Source organism: Lepisosteus platostomus, chromosome 10, assembly GCF_059453375.1.
Source record: "Lepisosteus platostomus isolate fLepPlt1 chromosome 10, fLepPlt1.hap1, whole genome shotgun sequence".
Classification (NCBI taxonomy): domain Eukaryota; kingdom Metazoa; phylum Chordata; class Actinopteri; order Semionotiformes; family Lepisosteidae; genus Lepisosteus; species Lepisosteus platostomus.
Window position 1 is genome coordinate 43,197,995 of NC_142620.1, and position 26,407 is coordinate 43,224,401.

The 26,407-nt window shown below is 38.0% G+C and overlaps 1 protein-coding gene across 1 annotated transcript in view; it reads right to left on the reverse strand.

Moving 5' to 3' along the window:
- Positions 1 to 36: 36 nt before the first annotated feature.
- Positions 37 to 26,407, reverse strand: part of chm (CHM Rab escort protein) — an 82,776-nt gene continuing 56,405 nt past the window's right edge. The window contains exons 12-15 of the mRNA XM_088649087.1: positions 25,846 to 25,942; positions 15,918 to 16,019; positions 3,634 to 3,791; positions 37 to 2,773 (exon numbers count right to left, since the gene is read on the reverse strand). Coding sequence (XP_088505213.1) covers positions 2,513 to 2,773; positions 3,634 to 3,791; positions 15,918 to 16,019; positions 25,846 to 25,942 — 618 coding nt within the window. The 3' untranslated portion in view covers positions 37 to 2,512. The remainder of the gene's footprint in view (positions 2,774 to 3,633; positions 3,792 to 15,917; positions 16,020 to 25,845; positions 25,943 to 26,407) is intronic.

Below are 26,407 nucleotides of genomic sequence, written 5' to 3' on the forward strand. Positions count from 1 at the left end.
TCAGAAAATACAAAAGAAAACACAGCAAAATGAGAATGCACATCAGTAACTTTTATTACATACCAAGAATACATGGATACATATATATAATAAATTAACAACCTTATACAGCAACAGCAATAGCAAATATATAATCAGATGGCACCTAATGAACTACAGTTATTAGTTTATATACTGGCACCCTATATCTGAAACAAGGCTGTTCAGACGGTAGTTAGTGGTAATACACGTGGTATATTAAACTACACCTGTCAGCAAACACTCACTTATCCCTACAAGTGCTAGGTAGAAAACAAGACGTAGTGAAATAATTTCACATACAGGGAACCAGCATGTGTAATGGTATGTGATAAAACTATCCTTTCATGCAATATAACTGAAATCTGTTCTTCTGCTGTTCATGTATTAATGGAAAAGACAGCATCCATTAAGGTGATCTGCATAATTTTGAGGTGAAGGAACTGCCCAGAATCCTCTGTTTATACAAATGCAGATTCTATGCACAAGTATGTTACTCTATAAGGAATGCAACACATAACACTTCTGTTAGCATTACCTCAGGACAGGACCATAATGTGACAGACAATTTGAAGAGCAGCTTGGATTACAACTGTTTACATTACTGAGCATGTTTTCAAAGCTAAGCTGCTTTTACTTGGGTTAAAAAATAGGAGATACCCAATACTCTCCTTCATACTATTGCATAGTCTCCTGTAGAAGCAAAGCACATCAGATGCATTCCCATAGGTGCATTACCGCTGAAGCATTAAAAACATGCATACAGTATCTGGGATTCCATGTGCACTACAGTTGGTAAAATTGCTGTCGTTGCATCCAGGAAGGCTTGGACAGAACCAAGTTCTGAGACATGCTGATCTCAACTGCCCAATTCAACCCAACAATAAAACTTGTTTGTTCAAACAAATTGGTCAAGAAAAAAAAAGAATATAATTAATATTTTACACCTCGAGAAGCAAATCCTTCTACTTATTCATTTTCCCCTGACTGTGCAACAGCAACCCAACTAAGCAGGTGATGCCAGAGCCAGGTTAACAGCTGAAACTCTGTGATAATGGCACTTGTCTACTGGATTAATTCAGTGTGAGATTATAAAATAATGGCTGAACCACACCTCTACTCCTGTTGGAATATCAGTCTGGCCCCAGTACACAATCAACCTCATTTCTGTTAACTAGCAACTCAATCAGAAGCATATTAATACAGTAGTAAGTGCGTGGGAACCAAAAACATTGATAATTTGTAATTGTTTTGGATAAAATAAAGGCTGCATCATGTGAAATAACAAAGACTGCTACTTTAATTATGAGTTACTCATATGAACGTGAGGTAATGTTATCAACAAAACAACATACAGGCATGTGTGAAAAAACAGCACAGAAAAACTTTTTACACATTTGCATTAAACAGAACTATTAAGTTTTATTCCGCAGAAATGTTGCAGTGGTCATCTTGTGGGGATGTACTTTTGGAACAATGGCACTGGCTCTTTAAAGTGTGGCAATGAAGTCACAGAAACAAGCCCATTTAATTTCTTGTTTTTTTTTTAATTCAGCTGCAATTTAAAAACACCAGGGCCATCACAGGTTGCTATTTCGCTGACATGACTATGTGACTACACTTTTCAACATGTTTGCTATTGGGAGATATAATGATATAATGAACCAGACATCCCAACATCGACAGAGCACGTATTTAAAAACCTAGGGATATGACAAAAAGGTAACTGTGTGAGGGGAGTATTCTGCACAGTTGAAAAGACAGAAACAACCTTCAAAATGTTCAATACCCACCTTCACCCCTTACAAATTTTATTTTAAACAATATGTGAATATATTACAATAATATATATTGCTCTGTAAAATATTGGATATATTCTGTGTACAGTGAAAGCTTTTCATATTTCTAAGGCTTTGAGGTGTGTAAAAACTTTGACCAAAGTGAAGATTACAAGACAGTGCTGTCGTAACTCAGAAAAAAAAATAAAGAGCAAATAGTGGGGTAATGTAAAATACATAATTTATTACAACAAATGTTTAAATAACCTGTCACTTATTTTACTTCCAATTGTTCGGATCCCAACAGTTTTTTACAGTTTTGTACACTGTGCATCCAGGACAAACTGTCAGACCTTTCCATGGGTGTTCTTAAATCCTGTAAATTTCTCCTGGAATCTCTGCTGAAGACATTCTAGCTTCCAAAACGACTACCACAGCCAAATCTGGAGAAAGGAAAGGTGTTAAGTGATTACTTAGAGAAGGATTGAGACCACACCTCAGCTGAACCCAGAGCTAACTGGCCTCTGGTGTAATAACATACTGTTCAGGATGTGAACAATGAAAGCCATTTGGATACAATGTATGAATTTTGGTTATGTTATTGTGTGACGCCATAGCCTTTACAGAACCCTACTCTTTGCTATTTGAAGGCAGTTAAAAGGTGAGTTATTCTGAAGGCCCTGTCTCAGAGGCCTCCTGTGTTGTGGGACTGGGTCTCAATCTGTTGTGCCGGTCTCTTCAGCACTGGCTGGTGAGTGTCTCTCACTATCCTGCTTAGGGTCAGCACTCTCTTCTGACTTGACTGGCTCTGTGGGAACAGTGCCCTCCTCTGGCCTGGAGGGTTCGTTCTGTTCAGGAGAACCAAACCCTGCGTCCTCTGGCTGACCTCCATCTCCATCATAGACAATATCTTCAGGGTTCGGGGCAGGTGGGCAAAATTCCTCGTCTGGAAACAGTTGCTGGAAGATGCTTTCAGCCTAGGCAGAAGCAGAGGGTTACAGAAGGATTTTTGATCCAGAGCAAACCTATTTCTGTTTTTTCCTAAAGAGACTGCTAGAGCAGTTGGGTGTCTGGCAGTAGGCAATATAGACATGCTAAAAGACAAATTAACACTTTAAGTTAAACATGATATTGCTATTTTAATTGGCTGTATGTGGGGTGACAATACCCTTACAAAGCCATCATACACACCTACTACCACTCAACGGGGAGGAATCAAATTTTATAGAGGCGGATGTGCTGACTTAGCCTTCTCTTCCCTCTCCCTCAAGAAAATGTTTCAATGGCTGTTTTTCAAAAGATGTCACAATTATGCCTCAAGTTGACATTTCGTCATTTTAATCCTCCAACTATTATCAAGAAAGCCTTTTATTCCTGGCAAGCAACCCGTAGCTTATTCCAGAAAGACGGGGCACAAGGTGGAACTACACCCTGGGGAATGGGGTAGTGGAGGGAAACATGCAAACTCCACACATAAGGCTCCTCATGCCTGCTTCATATTTATCAAGTAATATCTGTAAGGGTCTTGTGCCACCCACTTTTAGTAATAGTCTAAGGAAACCATTAGGTACAGTATGTCCAATAAGCACAATAAACAAAATAAGCCTTCAGTCCATTACACTCACCAATATGAGCTTAGTATACAAGCTTCTTTTATTCAAGCCCAGAGGAAGTTGGAAAAAAAAGTGTACTATGCCCAATGGGAAACCATGCAGATGGCAACTTAAGAGTGGTGATTGATCAAAGTGTCTACCGACCACTAAGTTTTCCCCACTGGTCATATGGTTAAGTGATTAGGCAGTTAGTTGCAGTCCAGCAACGGGGAAAGCTGTCTTACCATCTTGATGGAATGATCGTTTCCCAGAGCCGCGTCAGGCCCAGTGCACACATGGACATTTCCAGGCAGGTTGTAAGAGCTTCGCTCAACGTCGGAGGAGTCCCTCATGTTGAAATACAGAGCCCACAGCACTGCCGGCTTCTCCTCTTCTGAACAGTCTGAAAATGGATAAAACAAAACAGACAACGAGCCTAATTGTCTACCTGTAAACCCGGACCTCGAACTCAAGTTTGCCTCCGTTCTCTGGCCCATGTGCATTGCATGTCAACAAGAGGCGATTAAAAAAGAACGTTTTCAGGGCTTCAGCCCTTCAGTTGTGTGTGGTCCCTTCTCAAATTATGTGAAGTGTATTAATAAAAGCGATGTTATCATTATGCATGCCACCACTCGTACTGTGTGAAGAACACAAATTAGTAAAGTCTTCCAAACCATATATCAGCCTTTAACTTAAGTTGCATTATTAACAAATAACAGGGATCTTACATCATTAAAATGAAAAATAGGCTGCTAATTTCACACACAACCACAAAAGTAAGAATTTAGGATTTTTTTATATTTGCTACAGTACTTATAAGTGGTGTATTTCAGACAAACTGCTTCTGCTCCACATGTACAGTAGAGTTTAGTTCGAATACATTTGCTTTGTGACAGAATGGCCACCTCTCCCTTGTGGCTTTTCTAATGTTCGTATGTTTTTTTGTTTAAAAAGCAACTCCAACTGCTGTAGATCTGAGATCATTAGCTGCCCAAGGGCCTTAACAGGCCTTGCAGTTAACGTATAAAAATAAATTGACTGTCTGGATGTGAGCTTCTCAGTTAGACTTTGAGTAGATAGACCTCCTCTTTGCTCAACTCTCCAGGACCTTTTTATTTTTAATTTCCAAACTGTGTGGATCCGCGCTATCATCCCTACACAAGCAGTACACGATCCAGAAGCACTGCAGGCACACAGAACTGGAGTGTGTAGATGTGACATCACAAGTCTGGAATTCTGGGATGGTTAGAACTGGAAATGGGGTTAAATGCGATAAAAATTTAAAAAAATTCAGGGCATGACTTTACCATCCTCAGTTATGAAATGCCAAAACTAAAATTTTTCCTGATTTCCAATAAAACAGATATTTCTTTCCTTTCCAAAGAAGTTGATCGGTACTACTTGCATTATTTCGATGCAGGCTGTAATTTTCAAATGGCAATGGAATCTACTGTAACTCCTATGAAAATTTGAGAAGTCTGGCTGGATTGTAAAGACCTGGGGGAAGCTGCCAGAGTGACAGTTATGCTGGTAGGTCACATGGCTTGGCCATATGGACAACTTGACAAGATTCGAGAAATTTCGAAAAATGTTCTACAATCCCAAAACATCAACAGAATTGTGTTCGTGCTAAGGTAGTTGATCACAAGGCTTGGCTGCTTTCTTGAATTTGGTTTAAAAAAAAAGACACTTGAACCACGTCGCCTCAGAAACTAAGCATGCTGAAATAATGTGAGATCTCATATGAATAATGTGGGTGGTATTTTCCCATCATGTCTGCTTATAACAATTCACTACTTAAAAAAATTACATGACAGGCTCTCACTAAAAAACTGCACTGGTTAATTACTCTCAAATGTTGCAGATATCCTTTAAGGAACAATCCAATTATTCTAAAATGGGGCTCCTGCGCAAATCAAGAAAGGCGACTGTTGTTTTGTACTCCCCATTTTCTCAAATGATCACTACTATGCTAAAAAAGCGTTTGGCCATTTTACTTCAAACTTACCATTGTGACTATACAATTGCATTACTGTGACATAAGCATTCCTAGTTACAACTAGTAACCATTTTTCCTGGTAAGACCTCACCATCCCCTGTAATGCTATTCTGATTGCCTTAACAATTACGCAACTCGCATGTTGTAGTGATACTTTCGTTGCCCTCATAGCATTACTGAGAAACTTAATAGATTGGGGTTTCCATGGAATCCTACAAAACAGCTGTCTGCAAGTTTATCTTTAGATTAATTTAGATTTTTTATCAAAAGTTGTTCAAGTACATTTGTCTTTACATTCAACAAAATGGATGTTTGTGACTATAAGATGTCTGATATGAACCATGTGAGAACTACAGCAAACAAAATATGAAATTAAGGACTGTATTTTTCATTTTCCTTGCCTGTGGTACCAGCTCAGAATCAGAAAATGCAAGAAAATTCTATTACTACACTTTGAGAGTGCAGTCATAAAACATTTTTTTCCAGTCAGATGAAACATCTACACATATGGCTTGAGACTCCCTAATGCATGAAACAACATTTGCAGTTAAATTATGAGATATCAAATGTAATTGTGCTGAAATGAATTAGAATTTACAAGGACATCTTCATGTAATACTTTATTAATTTTATGCAATTAAGTTTATACATATGTAAAAAGCTCAAGGTGATAATAATTCCTTCACATTAAACATTTAGTTTTGGTCTAAAAAGCCACTGTGCAGATTGCCATGTGGCAGGGAGACCTTGATAACTCCCACCAGAATGGGAGCATGAGTAGTGTAAGACCTCCTGCAGGGGTTTTGAATTAAACCGTGAATTATAACTTGATCTACAACAAAAGGAAGGATTTGAGAAAAAAAACACCTGCGTCTGAAAAAAAAATGAGATCAGCAGCCATGTTTTTCCTCAGTTAAAAAATCTGGATGAATGCATAAGTGTGACCAACATCAAGAGCCCTGTGTGTCTCAGCATGGGTTGGGCTGTGAACTTGCATAGTTTTTAACCCAGTGTGTTTGCTTAAGCACTACTAATACTTTTCAACATATGACTGTTAATGTAGTATTGAAAGCATTTTTACTATGTATGCGTTTGGGAGATTACCACAGGAATGCTCTAACACAATGCAAAATAACTACTGTCTTGTCCTCAACATGTCTGACTTCATTATAATTAGGTGGATTTACAGTTTGATGAATCGTAAGCAATTTTGATCTGAAAAAGTGTCCACTGCCAATGCTTAATTTGAGGCTTCAGGAGAGTATCTGCAAAGGTGAAATCTGCTTTTATTGAGAACAGATTTGACTAATTTCATCACGCAAAAGAAAGGTTTGGGAAGTATTAATAGGTCACAACGAAAAAACTAGCAATATTAATTTTCTTGGGGGTGCAGAAAAATTCTGTACTGACTCGAGCACCCCCAATAATTTTGAAAAGTTGGCGCCTGCGGTGATTTTTCTTTTTCTGGATTAAGCTGAGCTGTTGGGTACAGGATAGAACATAAAGGAGTCTGCCAGGTTTTCAGCTGCAGTCCTCATATGCAGTTGAATAAGGTCAGTAGCAAGGGCTTATCATTGACTGATAGGAGATAAAGTACTGTAGCAGTGTTTTTATTTTCTATTCATTTCTTCTTAACCCATTACTCAAAAAAAGAATAATTTCCAATTTAAGAAGATCTGTCTAATCCTTCAAAATATATCTTAATGATCTGAATACACAACTAAAAATAATTATACTGAATTATGCTAAGCATTTGTAATTATCATTACACAACACAATGGAGTTCAAACACTTTTATACCAACAACGGATAACAGTAAAATATCCATAGAGGATACTTTTTATAGTCTACCAACTAACAGTTCTTTACAAGCATTTATAAAGACAAACAATTTTGTCTTCAGAGACATGATTTTTTTGACGTAATATTCCCCTTTTGGAAAGCAGTAGAAAAAATCCTGTGAGAGTTCTGATTATACGAGGTTCACTGTTGTCGGAGGTGAACTAGTAGAAACGTTTTCAGGGTCTATCACAAATACACCTGGAATAAGTTCCTAGCAAAAAGAGTGAATGGTGGCTTACACATTCAAATGACAAAGCGGAGATTTTGAAATGTACATAAACTACAGTGAAAAATTGAGATATTGGGATAGGAAAAATAAATTTGTCATTTTTGCTGTGTACTAATAATGTTTTTATTTCAAATACAAATCAACGAAAGAAGACGACAGCAGTTCACTACCAACAATGAAGTAATATTTTTATGCTAAAACTGTGAATAAACAGCTCATTTTTAATTTCCCAGGTCTCTTCACATATATGTTGGTACTGTATATGGTTTGCTAACACACTGTTCATCCAGGCCCTCTCTTGTGATCTAGATGTAAAGTAAAGTTGAATTCTGGTTCTTAAAAAAGAGATGCAATCCTGTTAACAGGCAGTGGTTTAAAACACAGTAAACCTGTCACCAAGTATCATTACCCTTTAAAATGCAAGAGACAAAAAAAGGTGTCAGTCTAAAATGTCAGGACAGTCATTATCAAAATGTCACAATTACAATATGTGTTACTTTTCCTGTCTTCTGTTGCCATCTGATTTTTAATTTTGAAAGAAGCGAAAGCATAGCTGCAAGATGTAGCTGCAAACTCCTTGGTCTCAGACATTACCTTTGTATTCTTCAAATGCCATTACCACTACCCTCTGAATAACTCTGATGATAAAGTATGAGACATTGGAATCAAAGGCCTATTCAGCACTATATCACAAGTCTAACTTTATGCACTAGCTACTCAATTTCCTTGTTAGTATTAATATCCAATACATTTGTTTGCTTTATCTCTGGTGTGTTTTGGGGTTCCAGGTGTAATGATTAAGAAGTAGAGAAACATTCAAAGCCTCAATATGGCACATTAAAGGGGCTCATGACTTTCCATTATGCAATGTCACTTTTCAGGCTGTAACATGGTATTTTTACACCAATGCCAAAACAATCCTTTCTCTGCTGCTGCTAACAATGAAAGGATATACAAAGTGCTTTTGGGTTAATAAGAGCAGCACATTTATTAATATTTGTATTTAAATCTATATTAGTACTAGTATTACACAGATATTCAATCAAGTCTCATTCTGGGACTTCACCTCACTTTGAACAAAAAATACCAAACAGCCCTGGTTACAGTGCTCAAATGTTTGATGAAGTACCAAGAGATTCTTGGTGAGAAGTTATCTTTTTATTTTTGCTTTATTTTATGTGTCTCAAGTAAAACACCCTTCACAAACTGCTGTTCTCGATAAACAATTCAAATACAGCAGAAAATACATACAAAAATGCCTAAATAAATGGATGAGAAATACGCTATTACACATTCACATTCATCCATTTTTTTCACCACTTCATCTATTGCAAGGTTGGAGGATGTTGAAACCCATCCAGGCGAGCAATGTCGACATGGGTTACATCCTGGACAGGACATTAGTTCATCACAGAGCAGGTACAGACAGACATTCACAACATGGTCAATTTTCCCAGAAGCCCATCAGTATGTCTTTGGACTTCTGGAGGAAACCAGCACCCAGAAGGACTCCAGACAAGACTGTGCATGCAGATTGCACTCCAGGTTCTAAATTGAATCCAGGGCCCCCAAGCTGTAAGGCAGCAATGCTAACCTCTGAGCGACCAATTACACATTTCAGTGCATGGCAATTTCCTTCTTACTCATACTAAGCTGCATAAGCTCAACACAATGTTTAGTAAATTATTCCAAGACAATGCATGGGAAACTTTTTATAGCCTTTAATGAAATTGGTAAAGCAGTGAGTAACTGAACAGTATCGCTCAGGTCTGGACTCATCAGTTTCCAAACCAAAATGACGCGTGAAGAAGTCTCATTTAAATGTAACCAAAATATCTTTAATTTACTTCCGGTTCAACAAGTTGATAATGGGACATAAACCCTGCAAGAATTATGCAATTAGAGACAAACAGATTTAAGGAAACTGTTGTAAGACATTAGGTGGATGTGGAAACAGGAATACACTGGACCACACATTTGTAAAGAATCAGAATTACTGGATAAGAACCATATAAGGTTTCTTTGCAAAGCACAAGCAACTGAAGAACTGGGGGAAGCTGTTAAATTGGTCCCAGTAGAGTAAGTCAATGAATGAGTTGATTGTGCTTGGGGATGAGTTGGAATGAAAACCTACAGACACAAAGGCCATCCAGGATCAGGATAGGACATCACTAGGACAAGCTCATTAACTGGAATGTACATACACACCTGGACAAAAATTCAAACAAACTATTCTTCTCCTAAATTCAATAGTATTATAAAGTAGCAATAATAATTGGCATTAATTGTAGTGATCAAAGTTTGCCCTCAGTTGTTTCGAGCAGATAAATGCAGCTTGAACCTTTTCATTGTTATCCCACAGTTCACTTTGGACCTTGGGAACAAGTCTGTGTGGAGTCTGCATGTTCTAACCACACTTGCAGAGGTCTTCATTGTTTTACCCAGTTTCTTGACTAATAATGTACTGACTTGTTTTGACTTTACTCAAAATTTTCTTCGGTTTTTAGCTATAGAGTGGCATCCTGTTCAGGGAGAGAGGCGTCATGTGTTCCCAGTCATTGTGTTCGGTGATTCTAGGCTCCAACTCATCTTGGCCCACAAAACAATGTGATTGACCGATAATGGATGGACAATATGAGATGATTTGGTTTTGTCCTATTATTAATATTATTATATTAGCATGTAATTCATCAAATTGCTGGTACAAATTTCATAGTAATGCATGCTATTCAAGGTGATCAAAATTGTAAGTAGGCTTTGAAAACATAGCCTTAGAAACATAACCTGGTGGTGGTGCAATTGAGAATTATGTTAAAACGTGTAAATGTTTATTTAGATCCTACTTTGATTAGGATGCGTAGATGTGATTTAAAACAAATACTGGAATCTACATATTTGTATAAAAAATGTTTTTCGAGGGATGACACTAGAGATGGGGTTGTGGGGTTGCTGGGTCTTACAATATTCTTTGCTTATAACCTTTTAAGATTCTTTATGAAGTGGTCGAACTAATTTAGCTGATAAAAGATGAAATGGGTTGAAATAGGTGTAGCTGTCCCAACTAACTTCAATAAATCAGAAAGGCCTTAGAAATAAATCTGATACTGCATTTGTACTAGTTTCTTCTTGTTTGTTGTAGGTTAGAAACATAATATCACTTCTGTGCATTTCTTGAGGGCCACTATAAAATACACTATTAGAGCATGGTTTGGAAAAAAACCTGTTCCTTCTGAAAAGCCAGAGACTTTATCTTTATTTCTTGCGCTGAGAGGATATCTCACCCTTAAATCCACTTACTCCCAGAGTAATCCATGCAAACACCACTGAGGACTGACTTTATGCTACTCTGACAAATACAGCACCATACAGTGAAACGCACGTGGGGATCCTACTGATTTTGTGCTGCCTATGACTTTTTCATTGAGCAGCAAAATTTAAGTAATTCTCTCTCCTTCATATTGTCACAAGTGATTTGGCTACATGTACCAAATTGGTTAGGAGACAGTAACATTTCTAAAGTGAGTGAGCTTTGTGCGTGCACTCTTCCTTCATAGTCCCTGTTACTGGAACAGATGTGAAAAATGTCAGATTAACATATTTTACAGTGAAGTGAAAAAATGTCCAGACCACACAGATGCCTCTATGCAAAATACATATGCATACAAATCTATTTTTATAAAGATGTAAGATGGCAAGGTAATAAACAATTTGAAACACCTTTAAAACTAATCCTGAAATATCTATTAAAGGCAAAATGGGATGGATTCTAGTCTGTGTTACTTAGGAAAAAAGGAAATTAAGTACCAGTCTTTGTTTTGGCAAAATATTGAATGGGACAACCTTTATCTAACAAAGAAAAAAAGTGTCTCAAACTGTTCTGCAGACCAAAAACAAACATAAGTAATGAATGTACTAAAAGAACCATAAGCAAGAAAGAAGTTGGAGAAATATTCAATTCTCTGATGCTCTGAAGAATTGTTGTTGATTATTAGCAGTTATTATTTAGGGTCGATTTTTCTCATAACTTTATTTTGATGGTGTAGACTTGAAATCAGATCCAATATGCTAACCATGTTCGACATAACTGTTAATTTAGAAGAAACTAATTTGATATGGGACAAAAAGAAGCAAAATCCGGCGAGACAAGGTGAGAAACGCCACAGAAATCGTTTACTGTCACCTTGCCGAGAGCTTGGCAACTGAAGAAGCAGCCTGAACACGACAGGCTTCACATCTTATTTTTCTGTGAACTTTTCCAGTAACAGGATTAAAACACTTTTTTTCCCACAGCTATTCATTTGCCCCTGTTAAAATTGATTATTTCCTTCTCCTCAAAAAGTTAATATTTATTCTGTAATCTGAACTCTTTCTCTCACTCTCCCCTCCACGTCTTAATTCCACCCCCCCTTTCCACAAGTGAAACGAATGAAGTACAGCAATCCAGGTGACTTTGGCTCTCTGACCTGTTCTGGCCCACTGCTCCTCTGATCTGGTGATTCATCCTCAATAACTCTAACAGTATTTGTTCTGACATTTTAATTAAAATACTACTACCTCATTCAGATGATAAAAAGGGCCATGTAGCAGTGAAAGCTAGCTTTCCAGAGGCTTGCTGCACCTGAGGACCTCTGTGACTCCAACAGAGGAGAGTTTCAATCATGTAAAAGACTGTCATCATTATCCTGTCCAGAAACGGGCAGTTAACAGTTAACAGTGGAATGGGGGTTGAAAGCACGGACTCATCCATATTAAATCAAGCGGTGCTGGTGCTCTGACTGCAGCCTACTCTAGTAATAACACGGACTTGTAGAAATTCAAGGATATTTGCATAAACAATGCAGAATGATGGTTTATCCTTCAATAAGTAGCTTAACAATACAGCTGTGCACAAGCCTTGGATTTTAGTAACACCTTGCACCAATGTTCCTATTTTGTAAGTTACAAAAGATAAGAAATTATACTGATTTGCCACCAATGAGTGTATAGCAATGACTCAGGTCTACTTAAACGCTGTAATTCATTCCACAATGTCAAGTCTCAGCTAAAATCATCCTATGTACATTCCAGTGTCCCACTTTGCTAACTTCCTAGATAACCAGTTACCACAAAACATTTCTCTTAGATTTAACTAACATAGTTTTATACAGTATCAGTAACAAATTTAAGTATTTTATTAAATAAAAGCCACTCTTCATACTAGGCATTATATAGTCCAGAATTCTAAATGTCTTCATACAGCAGGGGTGGTGGAAGTGGGGAGCTGCCTTGCTTTATAATATCGTGTAGATGCTTATAGTATTTATAACATACAAATACAAGAAGGCTCCGCAGCCGAAACATGTTTCTTTTCTTCTCTTTTCAGCATGGAATAAACCTTTACTGGTATTTGTAACATACAGTAATTCACAGGGTTTGCCATTTTAGTTTGGTTTATCTTCATGTTCTGTTGCACCCTCACCTTAATAATAATAATTAAGAATGAACCAACTTAACTGAGCTGGAACTAGGAAAGATGACTTTAAACATGAGTCTTGATAATCATTTTTACATTACAGGTGTAGGTGGGATTAAGTGCCTTGGAAGACTAGAATTTACAAAACTTATATATACTGTAAATCAGGAGAAACTCAAAAAAAGGTTGTCTTAATCTAGCACCACATTTTTCTTTTCACCTGAAGTTAATTATTTTTTAGATTTATACTTAAGAACACAACACACACCACTGTTGCAGTTACAATCTTTAAGGCACTGTTGCTGTTCACATATAATATAATTTAATCCAATTTAAGGTCATATTTAAGGTCACACTCAGCTTTTTAATCGCCAAATTCTACAGGCACTGACAGAATATAATGGTAATCAATGGGACGTGTACCTAATAAATTCACTTTGTTCCTGGCACACTCCTGCTAATAGTCACATTTATTAGTGGTACATCTAATTTCACCTCTAATAAATATTACCCCAAACGCCATCCAATTATTTAAGCTGTCAGGATTTCTCCTAGAATAAAAATAAGCTTATTTTTCCTTCTTTTAACTTCATATTTGTTCTTTGGGTTGTTGAAATCTGGTAATTTATCTAAGAATAATTTATCTAATTCCAACAACAATAAGCATATTATTATTAGTGAGAAAATTGACTCTTTAATAAGGTTTTCCAGTGGTCTATCCAACTTCATCACAATGAGAACACCATTAGAAAACAGACAATTTCCTGATATAAGCAGCTATATAGGACATGTAATGCCTTAACATTACATACAGTATAATGACAACTGACCAAACATTCTACACAGTTTAAACAGTAATGCAGCAAGTGCAATGGTAAGATTTTAAGTGGACCTGAAAATCTTTGAAGAAGTTGTCTTAGTTTTTTACACACAGACTGACACAGCAGTCAGTCTTTGTTGTTCCATGAATTGCCTTAATGTTTTATTTGGATGGCTTCTAAAAAAGTCAATACACTCTTGTGGCATAGGAGGTATTCTCATGTTATTGTGTAGCCGAGTCTAAGGAAAAGAACAACTAAAAAAAGAACTTGACACAATGAATTGTATTCCGCATTTAACTGTACCCAGTCTTCAAATAACACAGCAGTGTTCTTGACTATTGTTGTAGAATGTTTCAAAAAGTCAACTGCTGCCTATCATAGATGAGTAGGGTATGCAGATTTCAGATTTTTCCTTGCCAAATCACAGACTTGCTTTGGATGTTGTGAAACAGCATTGTGGGAGTGTTAATATACCATAATCATGCAGCAATCAAATCCTTACTGAAACAACAAGAACTGAGAATGAGTGATCACTCACTAAGGGCAGGTTATAGAATAGCAACAATGGGATGCTGTCTGATCTGTTCTGAAAAAAAAAAGCTTGTCTATCATGACATTCTTCATTCAGATGTTAATTTAAAAACAATGTGAAATTACACTGTATTAACATCACCAGACACTGCTGGGAGTTATTTAAACTATTGCTAATGTGAGCAGACAGAACGTATACAATCTGTAGACTCTCAACTCAGAATGAAAGTATATGTGAGGTGTTCTTAAATACTACAGTTATCATCTAAAAAGAGCCTTGTAATGGAGAAATGTGTTTAGTACAGCACCCATCTCTTCACTGCTGTGCCAAAAGAAACAATTTGCGTGTGAATTAGAACCAAGTTATATCCTTATTTATGGAAGGAGTTGTCAGGGAGTACTTCATTCTGGTACCATACAGTATAACTACTTTTTATTTATTGATCTGAACATTGATTTCTTTTAGCATTCCTTAAATTTGATGTGATCACTCTGATTTTACATAACGACTAGAGAGTATACATAGTAAAACCAGATCATCAATAGCTAGGGTTTCTGGTTACACAGTAGGTATTTATTTGTGACCTTCATTCTTGCAACTAACACATTTACAGAACAAAGTCCTTAAAACTATCTTTACTAAATCCCTGGTAAAAGCAGGGACCACAAAGTGGCATCTAGCTAAAGCAAAGATAAACTGAAGAAATGAAGATGAGTTAGGTTCATAGTGAAGTATAACCTGGTTCTGGACCTGCATAAACTGTAGTTTGCAGTCAAGAGGAATTAGGAGAGAGAGATTATCCTGAGCATCCTTACACAGCTCTACACTCTGTGTAGTATCTTCCTCTCAAAATGGACTTACAGCTAGGGATGAACGCATAAGGTAACCATGACATTCTTGCATATCAGATACAAATTGAAATCAATAAACATGTTCCCTCTTTTACTTTGTACTAAAAATATACAACACTAGATGTAATGTCTTGTAGGCCTTCCATCTGCTTTCTTTAATGCTGAGTTCTTTTAGGATACACTGTGCCAGTGCTGCTTTTGGTGGCGGTGTTTGTTTGTATACAAATTACCTCAGTCAATGGAGAGCTGAAAAAAACTATCTTGTTTAAAGCATGTTTTAACTAAACAAGTCACTTTAATACACATATTAAATGAATATCAATTTAAATGTAGTAGTTTGCTATAATCTTTTATCTAAAACTGAGTTATTTTTCTGGGTATGTGCCAAATACCTTTGAGGATGGCAATGAATAGTAGCTAATGAATGTGAAAATAAAGTAATAACATATACAAGATTTTAAATTATTAAACAGATCCAAATTAACAGTCCTATGCCAAATCATGAGTTACTTTTACTTTAGTTTCAATGTTATTTTTCTAGACATTCTATAAGAATGCAAAACATCCAAACTATTCTTTCTTTTTTGCAAGGAATAAAAGAGTTTGAGCTGTTTCTGTGTGGAAAGATTTACTTACTTTATTTATTATTTTTTACCTCTTTGCAAATTGAAACTATAATGTTATGAAATAAAATAGTTATTGCGTAAGGTGAGCATTGTAGAACACTGAATAGATCAAAACATCTTCATTGGAATCAATACCATTCCCAGACACTGTACTGAAACATCACATTGAACTCTTACCATTCCCTTCGGACTCTCCGTATTCAGAAAAGAGTCTGGACACAACTGGAGCAAGATCTTCTTTAGCTGTCCCAGAAGACCGACAAGTAAGATGGACCAGGTCTGTTAACAATAAGAGAAAAAAATGTACAATTTCAGAAAGTCACGTGCAATGCGATGCAGTAATGGAAATCCATTTTACAAATATAGGACAGCTTGGATCTGCCAAATGGCTTGAACAGTAAATGCACTTATTGGAACCAGTCATCTTTGCCGAATTGAGGCTGGGCATCATTACATGACCCGACATGAACTGCCTAGCTAGCAGCACACAACTACCACAGCACCACCAGGATAGAGAAAGCACAAGTTAGCCATGGTCCTCCCAGGCACCTTTAAGAAGGGAAGTCGCTGAGAGAGCCCTTAATCATCCAAACACTTCCGGCTCTTCCTTCAGGCCTGTTGGGCTTGCAGGTTGTCAAATAACTGGCTCTACAGCTGGGCTACAGAGGAGAGTGTCTGCAAGTCTCATTTTCTCACAAACCCGTTTGGGAGTTGCTGCCAGAAATCCAAGTCTAACTTGAACACACCAAAGCAATAAAAATTATTGACAATCCCAGATTTCGGAAGACTGTAAAAAATACAAACTTTTTACGCTACTATTGTCAGTGAATTTGCAGACAAGTTTCTTCCAATTATAGCTGGAAGGAGGCTGAGGTTTCATTTCTTCATCTACTGTTCATTGGTTGCTCCCAAACAAGTACCATTTACAAGGGGGTACACATTACCTAGTTAATGTGATGAGGTATGATCTTCAAAGCAGAGACTACAATCCCCCTCAAGAAACAATACAGACAATAAAAGAAATAAGGGGAAATGCAAGTCCTTATAAATCCCCTATAAGGACTTGGTTTCCAACTTGCCCCAGGTTTAGATAGCCCTCCAGCATTTTTTTTATGCTTTCTTTAAAAGTGTTCCTCTCTCTTGAGTACTGAAGAAATTTCAAAGAAAAAAAAAATCTGTGGCACTCATCTGTGTATAACTGCTATTGCCTGTTGGTAAAGGGATCACCTGAAACAAGTTTATTAGAGATACTGCCTTTCTTGAGAAGACAGTGGTGGTGACCAACATGTACACTGCAGGTGACACTTAATTGTGAACTGAGGATTTCCTTCTAGGTAACAATAGTAAGAACATCCTCTCTACGTGTTCAAGTATTGCGTAGTTAAATAAGCTGTTTTCAAAAGAATGTTCTTCTGTATCAGGGATCAAAAACTATAGTTCTGAAGAACAAGAGGGTTATAAATAAATAATTTAACTGAACTCATTGGTTGCTTAATTAGTAGAATTGAACTTGTTCTCTCTGCTAAATATTAAACGCTGCCTATAAAACCTGCAAGACTTCAGCTCTTCAGGAATAGGGATCCAGAACTCGGCTCAAAATGTGTACTATTTATTACACCTATCTAGAAAAGTATTCAAATACTAAAACTACTACATTTACTTTAAACAACTTTACAGCTTGAAAAGTTATTTTTTAAGAAAAATGACTTTGTCAGTGAATAATTGTCATGCAACACTCCAGTGAGCGTGCTGGCAGGGAGAGGTACAGTACAATGTCTACACTTCTCCACCTCCTCACAAAGCAGATGAATTGCAGGGATATTCCACACCACAGCACTATGTTTAATTACAATATCTCAATCCTGCAAGATAGATGCTTTTCTTTTCTTATGACTGCTCTAGGAAAGAAAGTGTTGCAAACCACAAGTGACTTCACAGCCACATGATCCTGATTTAGAAACAAAGTCAAAACGTAGCTCTGATGTGAGAAAACAGACCTCTCAGATCATTAAGTATGACTGAAGCAAAGCCAAAAGTTTCTGATGAAGCTATTACAGAAAACACAGTTTCTGTTACATATCGATGAAATCTGTTTCCCGACATTCTCAATTAGGAAATTTGTATTTGTAGATTTCTGACAGGGAGTAGTTTTTGGTAACGTCTCCTTGTACATGTTGCATTTTTTTCTTCTAGTGCATTTATTGATGTCATTTTCCCCTGCATTGCATGTCTAAAAGATTTCCTGACTTATTTTTCTTAACAGAAGACTTACATTCCATATTATTAACAATAAAACTGCATATTTGAAACATGCATGTCAAAATCATTAAAGATAAGGGTGTCACACCAGTTAAAATATAGCCAACCATGTCAAAGTGAGGTTTCTCATTTCCTGAAGACAATGGCTTCAACAACCAGCACTTGGTGTGCATACAGTTATTGGTAACATTACAAAGAGAACCTAATAAATATAACAGATGGAAAACCATGAAGCTCCAGCTAATGAGAAAAACAAACATGACACGTGTACAATGTTAGAATATTGAAAATATAATGACCTAGTATGAGGCGTTGATTTAGCAGATATGGAAAGATTACTCCCAATACAGAAAGGATTCATCTACCTAACCAAAAAGGAATGGAAATAAGTAGAAGAATTGTTAAGTGCCATTCATGTTTTCCTACATAGATCCACTTCAGTGCAACTCCAACTACCAGCTAGCATAAAGAACAGTGAACACACTGCTGTCTAAACAGGAAAACAGACCTCAAAACATGCTGGGCGTTAAGATGAGTCATCTAGAATGTCCCCAGTAAAACTGTGCCTAAAAGGGTTTAGAACTAAAAAATCAGCCTCAGTCACAATGTCTGGCGGAAGCAGCAAAGCACAGATGTTTGGTCCGCTCAAGAATAAAAAGCTCACAAAAACAAATACTATTTCACACGAAAAGCTCTAAATGAGAAGTGTGTGTATTTCAAGGCACAATCCAAAATTCCTAAGGTTTTCTTTCACAAATTGTAACTGGAGATTAAGGTTCCAATTAATAACTGGGCCTAAGGGATATACTCTTTCCTCAAGGTTAGGAGATAGCACCATTGAGAAGCCGTGTGGGAAAACTATTGCAGTGTTTCTGTCCCTAAGCTCTGATTTGTCCAGGTTGGCATCACTTTCTCTAGGTATTTAAATCATTTATACTACAGCCCACACTGCAGTGCCAATGACAGCCCCACATTCATAAACCTGAGGACACATCAACATGCTTCTCAAGTGTCTTACAGAAATGTGGAAGTATTCACATATCTGTGGATTTAAAACTACAGCAAAGATAGCCACTGGGATCTCACCACTTCAAACTGTTGAAGAGTTGAGACAGATTTGCTGAGAAGTATTGAAGGAGTATCACCACATGTTTATCTGTTCCTTACTCGGGTACTGCACATCATTTTCATGACCCTTGCACAGTTGATCTATATAAAGCAAGTGGCTTCTTTACCAAGATGGGCCTGACAGTCGGCAAGCAAAGGACCCTTAAATCCTTTTGAAACAATGAATGAACTATGCAACAACAACATTCAAGTCACAGATTTCATAATGGATTAAGGTATTAAAGCTTGAGCAGAACTAAATAAACTGGCAAAATATTTAATGTGCTATGTTCATAAGGATAATGACTGACAGTGTTCCAGTTTAATGCATATAAGTCTTCAACTGTGACAACTGTAACTTCAGAGAACTAAAACATCCCTTAACATAATGTGTATTTTGTGGTAAGGGTCTAAAAAAAAACCTTCACATTAAATCAATTTTCAGTAAGTGCACAAATCCCATCAGTTTTCAAAGCTTTTTGAAAGATTTAATTTTCTGACGGATGTAAATGCATTATTTTGTTCTTTCATTTGGAGCTTGAGAGGTTTCAGATGAGGCTGACAATGGATATGCCTCATTCATGTAGGACCAGTCTAACATTAAAGTCCACACTCCTACCTAAGCGATGAGCCTTCCTTTCAAGAGACATTGCTTTCAGTACATATATTATACACCTACAGGCCCAGTGAGGTATTAATGCAAGATTCTAACATTCATATATTACTACAGTGTATATATACTGCTTATATTCTCCTTTGAATGCACTCAATCTCTTCTTTTAGCTTCCAATGGCTGGCATGAAGCATTTAGAAGCTTAAGAGATGAATTTGCTTCCATGTGTATTAAGGCATTTATCAAAAAGTTACCAGGTACTGATAACGAAACTTAGGATGCTCTTGAATGAAATATTGCAAGAAAATGAACATCTATTTAAAGCAATGTGTCAACATTATTAGAGTGTGATACAGAATTTGAATCTCTTTGCATTCAATCAAACTCACAAGAATCATCACTTCAGGCACTGCCTCATCCTATGAAGAACAGTGTACTTTTTTTAAACCATCAAACCTGATCTGACCCTTCTGCGTGCTCACAATATACAACAAGATGGAGGGTTTCTTAGGACACATTTCCAAAAAGTATAACTATTTTGACATAATGCTGTCAAATTCCATATTGGATGGCATGGTGGTTAGCATTCCTGCCGTGCGATCCTGGGGCCCTGGATTTACAGTAATTCCCGACATGGGGTGCTCTCTGTGACGATCTGTGCACGTTATCCCTCACATGGGTTTTTCTCTGGATCCTCCAGTTTCCGCCAACAGTTCAAAGACAAACAGGCAAGTTCAACGACATATGGGAACACTGGCCCTGGTGTGAGTGTGTGCATGTTTGTGTCCGTCTGCCCTGTGATAGAGTGGTGTCCCGTTCAGGGTGTACCCTGCCTTGCCTACATTGCTTTCCGAAGACCCTGAGCTGGATGAAGAAGTCAGAAAATGGGTGGACATTCCTTATGAATATTTCTTGTGCCAAAAACCACTCCATACTACCACAGTGTTTGCTCCATTTGCCATTCCTATGACAACATCTAATGCATGACTAATTTTTGCCACTGATTTGTAAATGACTTGGTGTCAAAATCCAGTTCTTACCACTGAAGTGAAAACAAGTCCGTATTTAATTAAAGGACTAGGACATGTTGCACTCTGATAGTGGGTCACGGAGTTCCTATGCACATGAACCCTATGTTAAAGGGTACCGGCACTCTTTAATGATTTAGGTAATTCTGAAAACTGGGTCGGAGGCCAGACCTACCCAGGTGAGGAAACCTCCCCACCCTGACCTGGTCTCACTAGATTCCCCTATAAGCCTCATTTTAAACTATGAAAGGACAGCACTGTGCTTCTTCCCTTTTTAAGCTTAACCACAAGGGAAAGAGAACCCTGCACTTCCATTTTTAACTGAGATGCTTAAGAATTTTGAAAACTTTTTTGTGAAATACTAGGTTGTTAACTGAAGGTCATGTACATATTATTTGAAATAAGTGCACAACTATTGCGCTACAATTGTGTTTTTCTAGGTCTTGTAAAATACATTGCCATTAGAAAAACGGATAAGTGTTCATCTTTGAAGCACAGGATGGCTCTATAGATCTCCTCAAGCAGCCAATTCCGCAGGGACAGAGAAACAGCTGAGGCACTGCCACCAAGCACAGCTGCCCCAGGAAGACTGACATTGAGGAAAACCTGAATTAGCCTCCAAGTCCAGAACCATCTTCTCTGACAACACAGATGGAAGAAGTGAAGCCTCATAACCTCTTGCATAAAATTCACAGCCTGCAGCTTCTACTCTTAACAGAAAGAGACTTAATCTGCGTCAAACAAACTGACCTCTAATAAACAATTTTGAGCTGCAAAATTGTGACTTGCAGTGAAGAATTGGACACACAGTAGCTTGCAGAGACATTGCTTCCACAAATTGACCAAAAACTATAACACTCACAAAACACAAAAATAAAGAATAAGTGAATGTTGAAACATAAATAAAAGAAAAAAAAGTTCCCTAGGCAGGAAATAGGCAAGATTTGGTACATAATCTTTACATCCAAGAGATTACTATGTCTTTATGCAGTTATTAAGGCTTAATATACTGATGTGTTGTTCAGGCAATGATAACACTTGACCAGGTGTAGAGAATGAAACACACCACTATAACTTTATCAGTGCAGACCACAGAGAGGGAGAGAGTTCAAGAGTGGCAGTTTACTTTGACAGGGCTGGCATTGCTATTGACGCAGAGATCAATACCAGATCTCACATGCCGAGATAAGCAATCTCATCCATAAGCATGGAATACATCATAAGCGCCGCAAACGAAAATCGGAAAAGGGAAAACGACATGTTCTCATAAAATGTAATGATGTTGGGGCTGTCAGAAGCCATTCCAGGCCAAAGTTGACTATAAATCACCTTCCCTTATTTCATTTTCGCATCAATAATAAAAAATCACATCATTGTCTTGGGGTCCCAAGTCCAGTGTCTGTCACGCTCATCATTACACATTTTGATTGCATTTGATCCAGTCAGGTATAACTGCATTAGTTAAAGGGGCTCTGACAATTTATCTTGCAGTGAAACCTCTAACAGGAAGAGCAATGATGTTGCTTCATGATTCCATCATTATGGACTCAATTCGCCGGGCAAGTGAAGGAGTTCAGTTCCACTGAGCCAGAAACACTGATTACACTGCAGCCTTCACTGAAGGAACGATCTGATGTGCAGAGATTAGACATATTCATCTTAATTGTTATGGGAGGGTTAATAATTCAGCTCCAAATCAATTTCAAACTAAAATAAATAACGATCAACATTGAATTAATAAATGACATTTCCAAATATTGTCAACTAATTGGAGTATGCGCAAAAAAAAAACAATGCTCTGACTGCAGCTGACATTCCCATAAAGCTCATTTTCATTTTCTGTTGCTTTCACAGAAGACTACATAGTGATAAGTGAAACAGTTTGGTTAACATGTAATTTGACATCATAAAAATACGTTTTACAGGAAGCTGATCTTATGGGTGGTTTCCAGGTAGACAGAAAAGCACCACCTGCACTGCAAGAATATTTATATAATCCCAGCCTGTAATCAGAGGTGGCCCAACAATGGATTTTTAACTCATATTGGCGCAGAAGACAAAATGGTCAGGTCTGGGCTTATCACACCACGATGAGGTCTACAGGGTAGGCAGCAAATCTGGGCAGGAAAAGCCAGCACAGCACAATCCCCTTGAATGCAGTAACACACTACTGTCAAGAGAGAAGAGGCTGGAAGGTCACATTTAAGGGCAGTCATTGATCATCAGTCTCTTGACTCAAAGAAGCAGCCAAGTGACATTTGCATTTGGCATTTCAGATCGGGGAGGAGTAAAAAAAAACAGGAAAATGTAACCAACAAGACCAGAATCAAATGCATAAATGAGTAATCTAAGTACCACAGCTAGGCAGCTTAAAAGTAAAATGAGGACAGTAATTTCAGAACTCAAATCCAGTAAACTTAATTCGAAGCGTGTTACCCCTATCTTAGAATTTCTCACTATACAGAGATCTCACTTAAAATAAGGCGTTCCTAGTCAGTAGCTAGCTGATGATTCAATACCGTTTTCACAATATCAACAAAGGAAATGAAACTAGTCATTCTATTTTTAAAAATTTATTATTTTCCTTCATCTTAACTGTGACAAGACTGAAGTCATGCTTATTGGTACCCCCCATCAACTTCGCAAAGCCAGTCCTGTAACCCTGTCTGTAGATGGCTCTGTACTTGAGCTCCAATCAAAATTGAAAAACCTTGGGGTTATATTCGATTCTGGCTTAACATTCGACCCACATGTACAGCATACTGTCAAAACATCTTTTTTTCACCTTAGAAATATCGCAAGACTACGCCCTATGCTATCATTAACTGTGGCTGAAAAGCTGATCAACATATTTGTATTCTCTCGAATTGACTACTGCAATGCTCTGCTCCCTGGGGTATCTAAATCTACTCTGAACAAGCTGCAGTATGTCCAAAATTCAGCAGCCAGAATCCTGACCAGATCTAGTGCAAGTGTTCACATTACTCCTATCCTGGAGTCCTTGCACTGGCTTCCGGTCAAATTCCGCGTAGACTTTAAAATCCTCATGCTCACCTACAAGGCTTTACATGGCTTGGCACCTCAATACCTGTCTGAACTTTTATCGCCCTACTCCCCACCTCGCAACCTCCGCTCTTCAAATTCTGCCCTCCTTACTGTCCCCCAAGCCCGTCTACATTGTATGGGCGACAGGGCCTTCTCCTGCTATGCCCCCAAGCTCTGGAACTCCTTGCCCAAGGATATTAGAGAGTCACCTTCTCTAAACTCCTTCAAATCCAGACTCAAAACCCTCCTTTTCAGAAAAGCCTTTACTTAACTGGTTCCATTCTTCACCCCTCTGCTCTTCTTAATACCATCTTCCACGGTCTCCTCTATTGTTATTGTTGTATTGCTGTAATTATAATTGTGTCCTGTCTTGTGAAATTTTTCTTATTTATTGTTGTAGTCTTCTTATTTATTGTTATTGTCATCCTGTAAAGCGCTTTGAGAAGCCACCTTTAAAGGCGCTATATAAAATAAAGTTTATTATTATTATTATTATTATTATTAGAAGCATGTATTCCTAAAATGACAACAAACATGGCTATGTTCAAATAACTGCTCCGTAAGCCGAGGGGGAAAAAAAAAATAACAGAAGTGCATTAAATGGTGAAGACACCTATTGAGATGTAAAAAAGATTTTCACATGCTCACCATGGCTTTGAGTTTTTGTTAAGAGGGTGTCAACTGCATACGTTTACTACAAAATGAGCTGTGGGTAACACTTTTCTAACTCTTTTGTCATGACTCCTTCCCCAGTACATCCCCAATATTGTCTAGAGGAGAACAATATATGAATTAACAGATTCCCAAGTCACTTTTATAGGTGTTTTCCTCTAGTTCAGAGTTTAAAGAGTATAATTTTGCAACCTGAATATATTACTTTGCCCTTATTTACATTGATTTCCATTTGCCAAGTGTCTGCCCAGACACAGTGTCTGTTTTTCATATATTATACTAATTTCATGCTCACACTGGGGCAGAACAACACAAAATTCTGTTTGCATTGGTTTAGCTGCCTGTTATAAGGCCTAATGTCATTGTCCTAGAAGGGCCTGGAATTACCAGGGTAGCACTGTGTTAACATCTGTAGCACCACTCCATTAAGAGTACTAATCTGCAACTCCAGTCCTGGAGGCCTCCTGTGATTTGGGATTCACTGGGCACTCCAATCAGGGGGGTGCAGTGGATCTGCGACTGTGGCTGGAAGGTTTCCGGTTCATATCCTGCGGCCAGCAGAGGAATCCTACTCCATTGGGCCCCTGAGCAAGGCCCTTAACCCCAACTGCTCCAGGGCCGCCGTATAAATGGCTGACCTTGTGCTCTGATGCCAAGCTTCTCGCTTATGCTGTCTCATGGAGAGCAACTTGGAGTATGTGAAAAAAAATTCCTAATACAAAAAATTGTTCATGGCCAATAAAGTGATCTTATCTTATAAGATTAAACTAACAGGCTTACTGAGTGCGTCAACTGGCACAGGTGCTCACCCCAGTGAAAGCTGATCTCTATGATCAAGGGTTTGAGACTAATTCTGAAAGTAGCCCAGAACTAGCTGAGTGCCACTGAGTCAGGCAGGACTCTTTCTGCCAGCACAGTGATCCCTGGAGCGTTCAGACATGCTGTGCTGTCAGTGAATGGTTCTCCCCTGCTCCAATTCATGCCGAACCTCGAGCATGGGACCCTGCTGCCTGTGACGTTTTTAAAAGATGAGTGGCTGGAAGGTGGGTAGGTCAGCCACAGTCATGGGATTCGGCACCTCCAATCCAAGATGCCAAAAAATACGCATTTGGCCTATTGAAAATGGGTGACTATAACAAAAATATCTGGTGATTTTAAATTAAAAAAAATAGAGAAAAAAGATCATACACATCTAATTCAGCTCAATATTCATGCATTGCTGCAGCCAAGAGCTCAGCAGCAAAAACAACTCGGAGAGCCCTGCAGCTGTCCAGGGCCAGGCTGTGGATTACCGTTTTTACACTTGTCCCAAAGCAATGTAAATCAGCATCAAATCAATAATCAATGAACAAACAAACATCTCCTGTCCTGATAAACTCACAGGTGCCTGGCATGCTGGTCATGGAAGAGGAGCAGAGCTCAATGATGCGGACGGCAGGCTGCCTGGCCTCCAGTGGGGGAACCGTTATCAGGGAAATCTGTGGAACAGCAGCACACAGTGAAGCAAATCACAAATCTGCCCCCGTACAACACTGCATAAATAAAACCAACAAAGATAAAAATCAATTACATCAGCAGCCAGGTAACCGGCTGGGCTCATAAATAAATTTCACAGGAGTTTGTATGCGAATCCCTTCCCTCATTTGAAAACAGATGATCTATGGAAGAAAACAGCGTGGAATAATTAGGCTTACACAATGCCGAGTCCCAGTCCAGGCATTAAAACAGCCAGACAAACAATGGAGGGTCAGCCTATGAGACCGGCAGAAGCAACTGCTCCCAGTCAGAGACTGGCTTCCAGACGTGTTTGAAGTCTCAACAGTTCAAAAACAGAACTAGCAAGATCTAAAGCAAACGCTGAAGCAGATTAGAGAATTTTAGGTCTTAGTTTTCTATAGTTTTGGTTTTGTTGCTGTTTAAAGAGGGGACACATTGCTCACTTT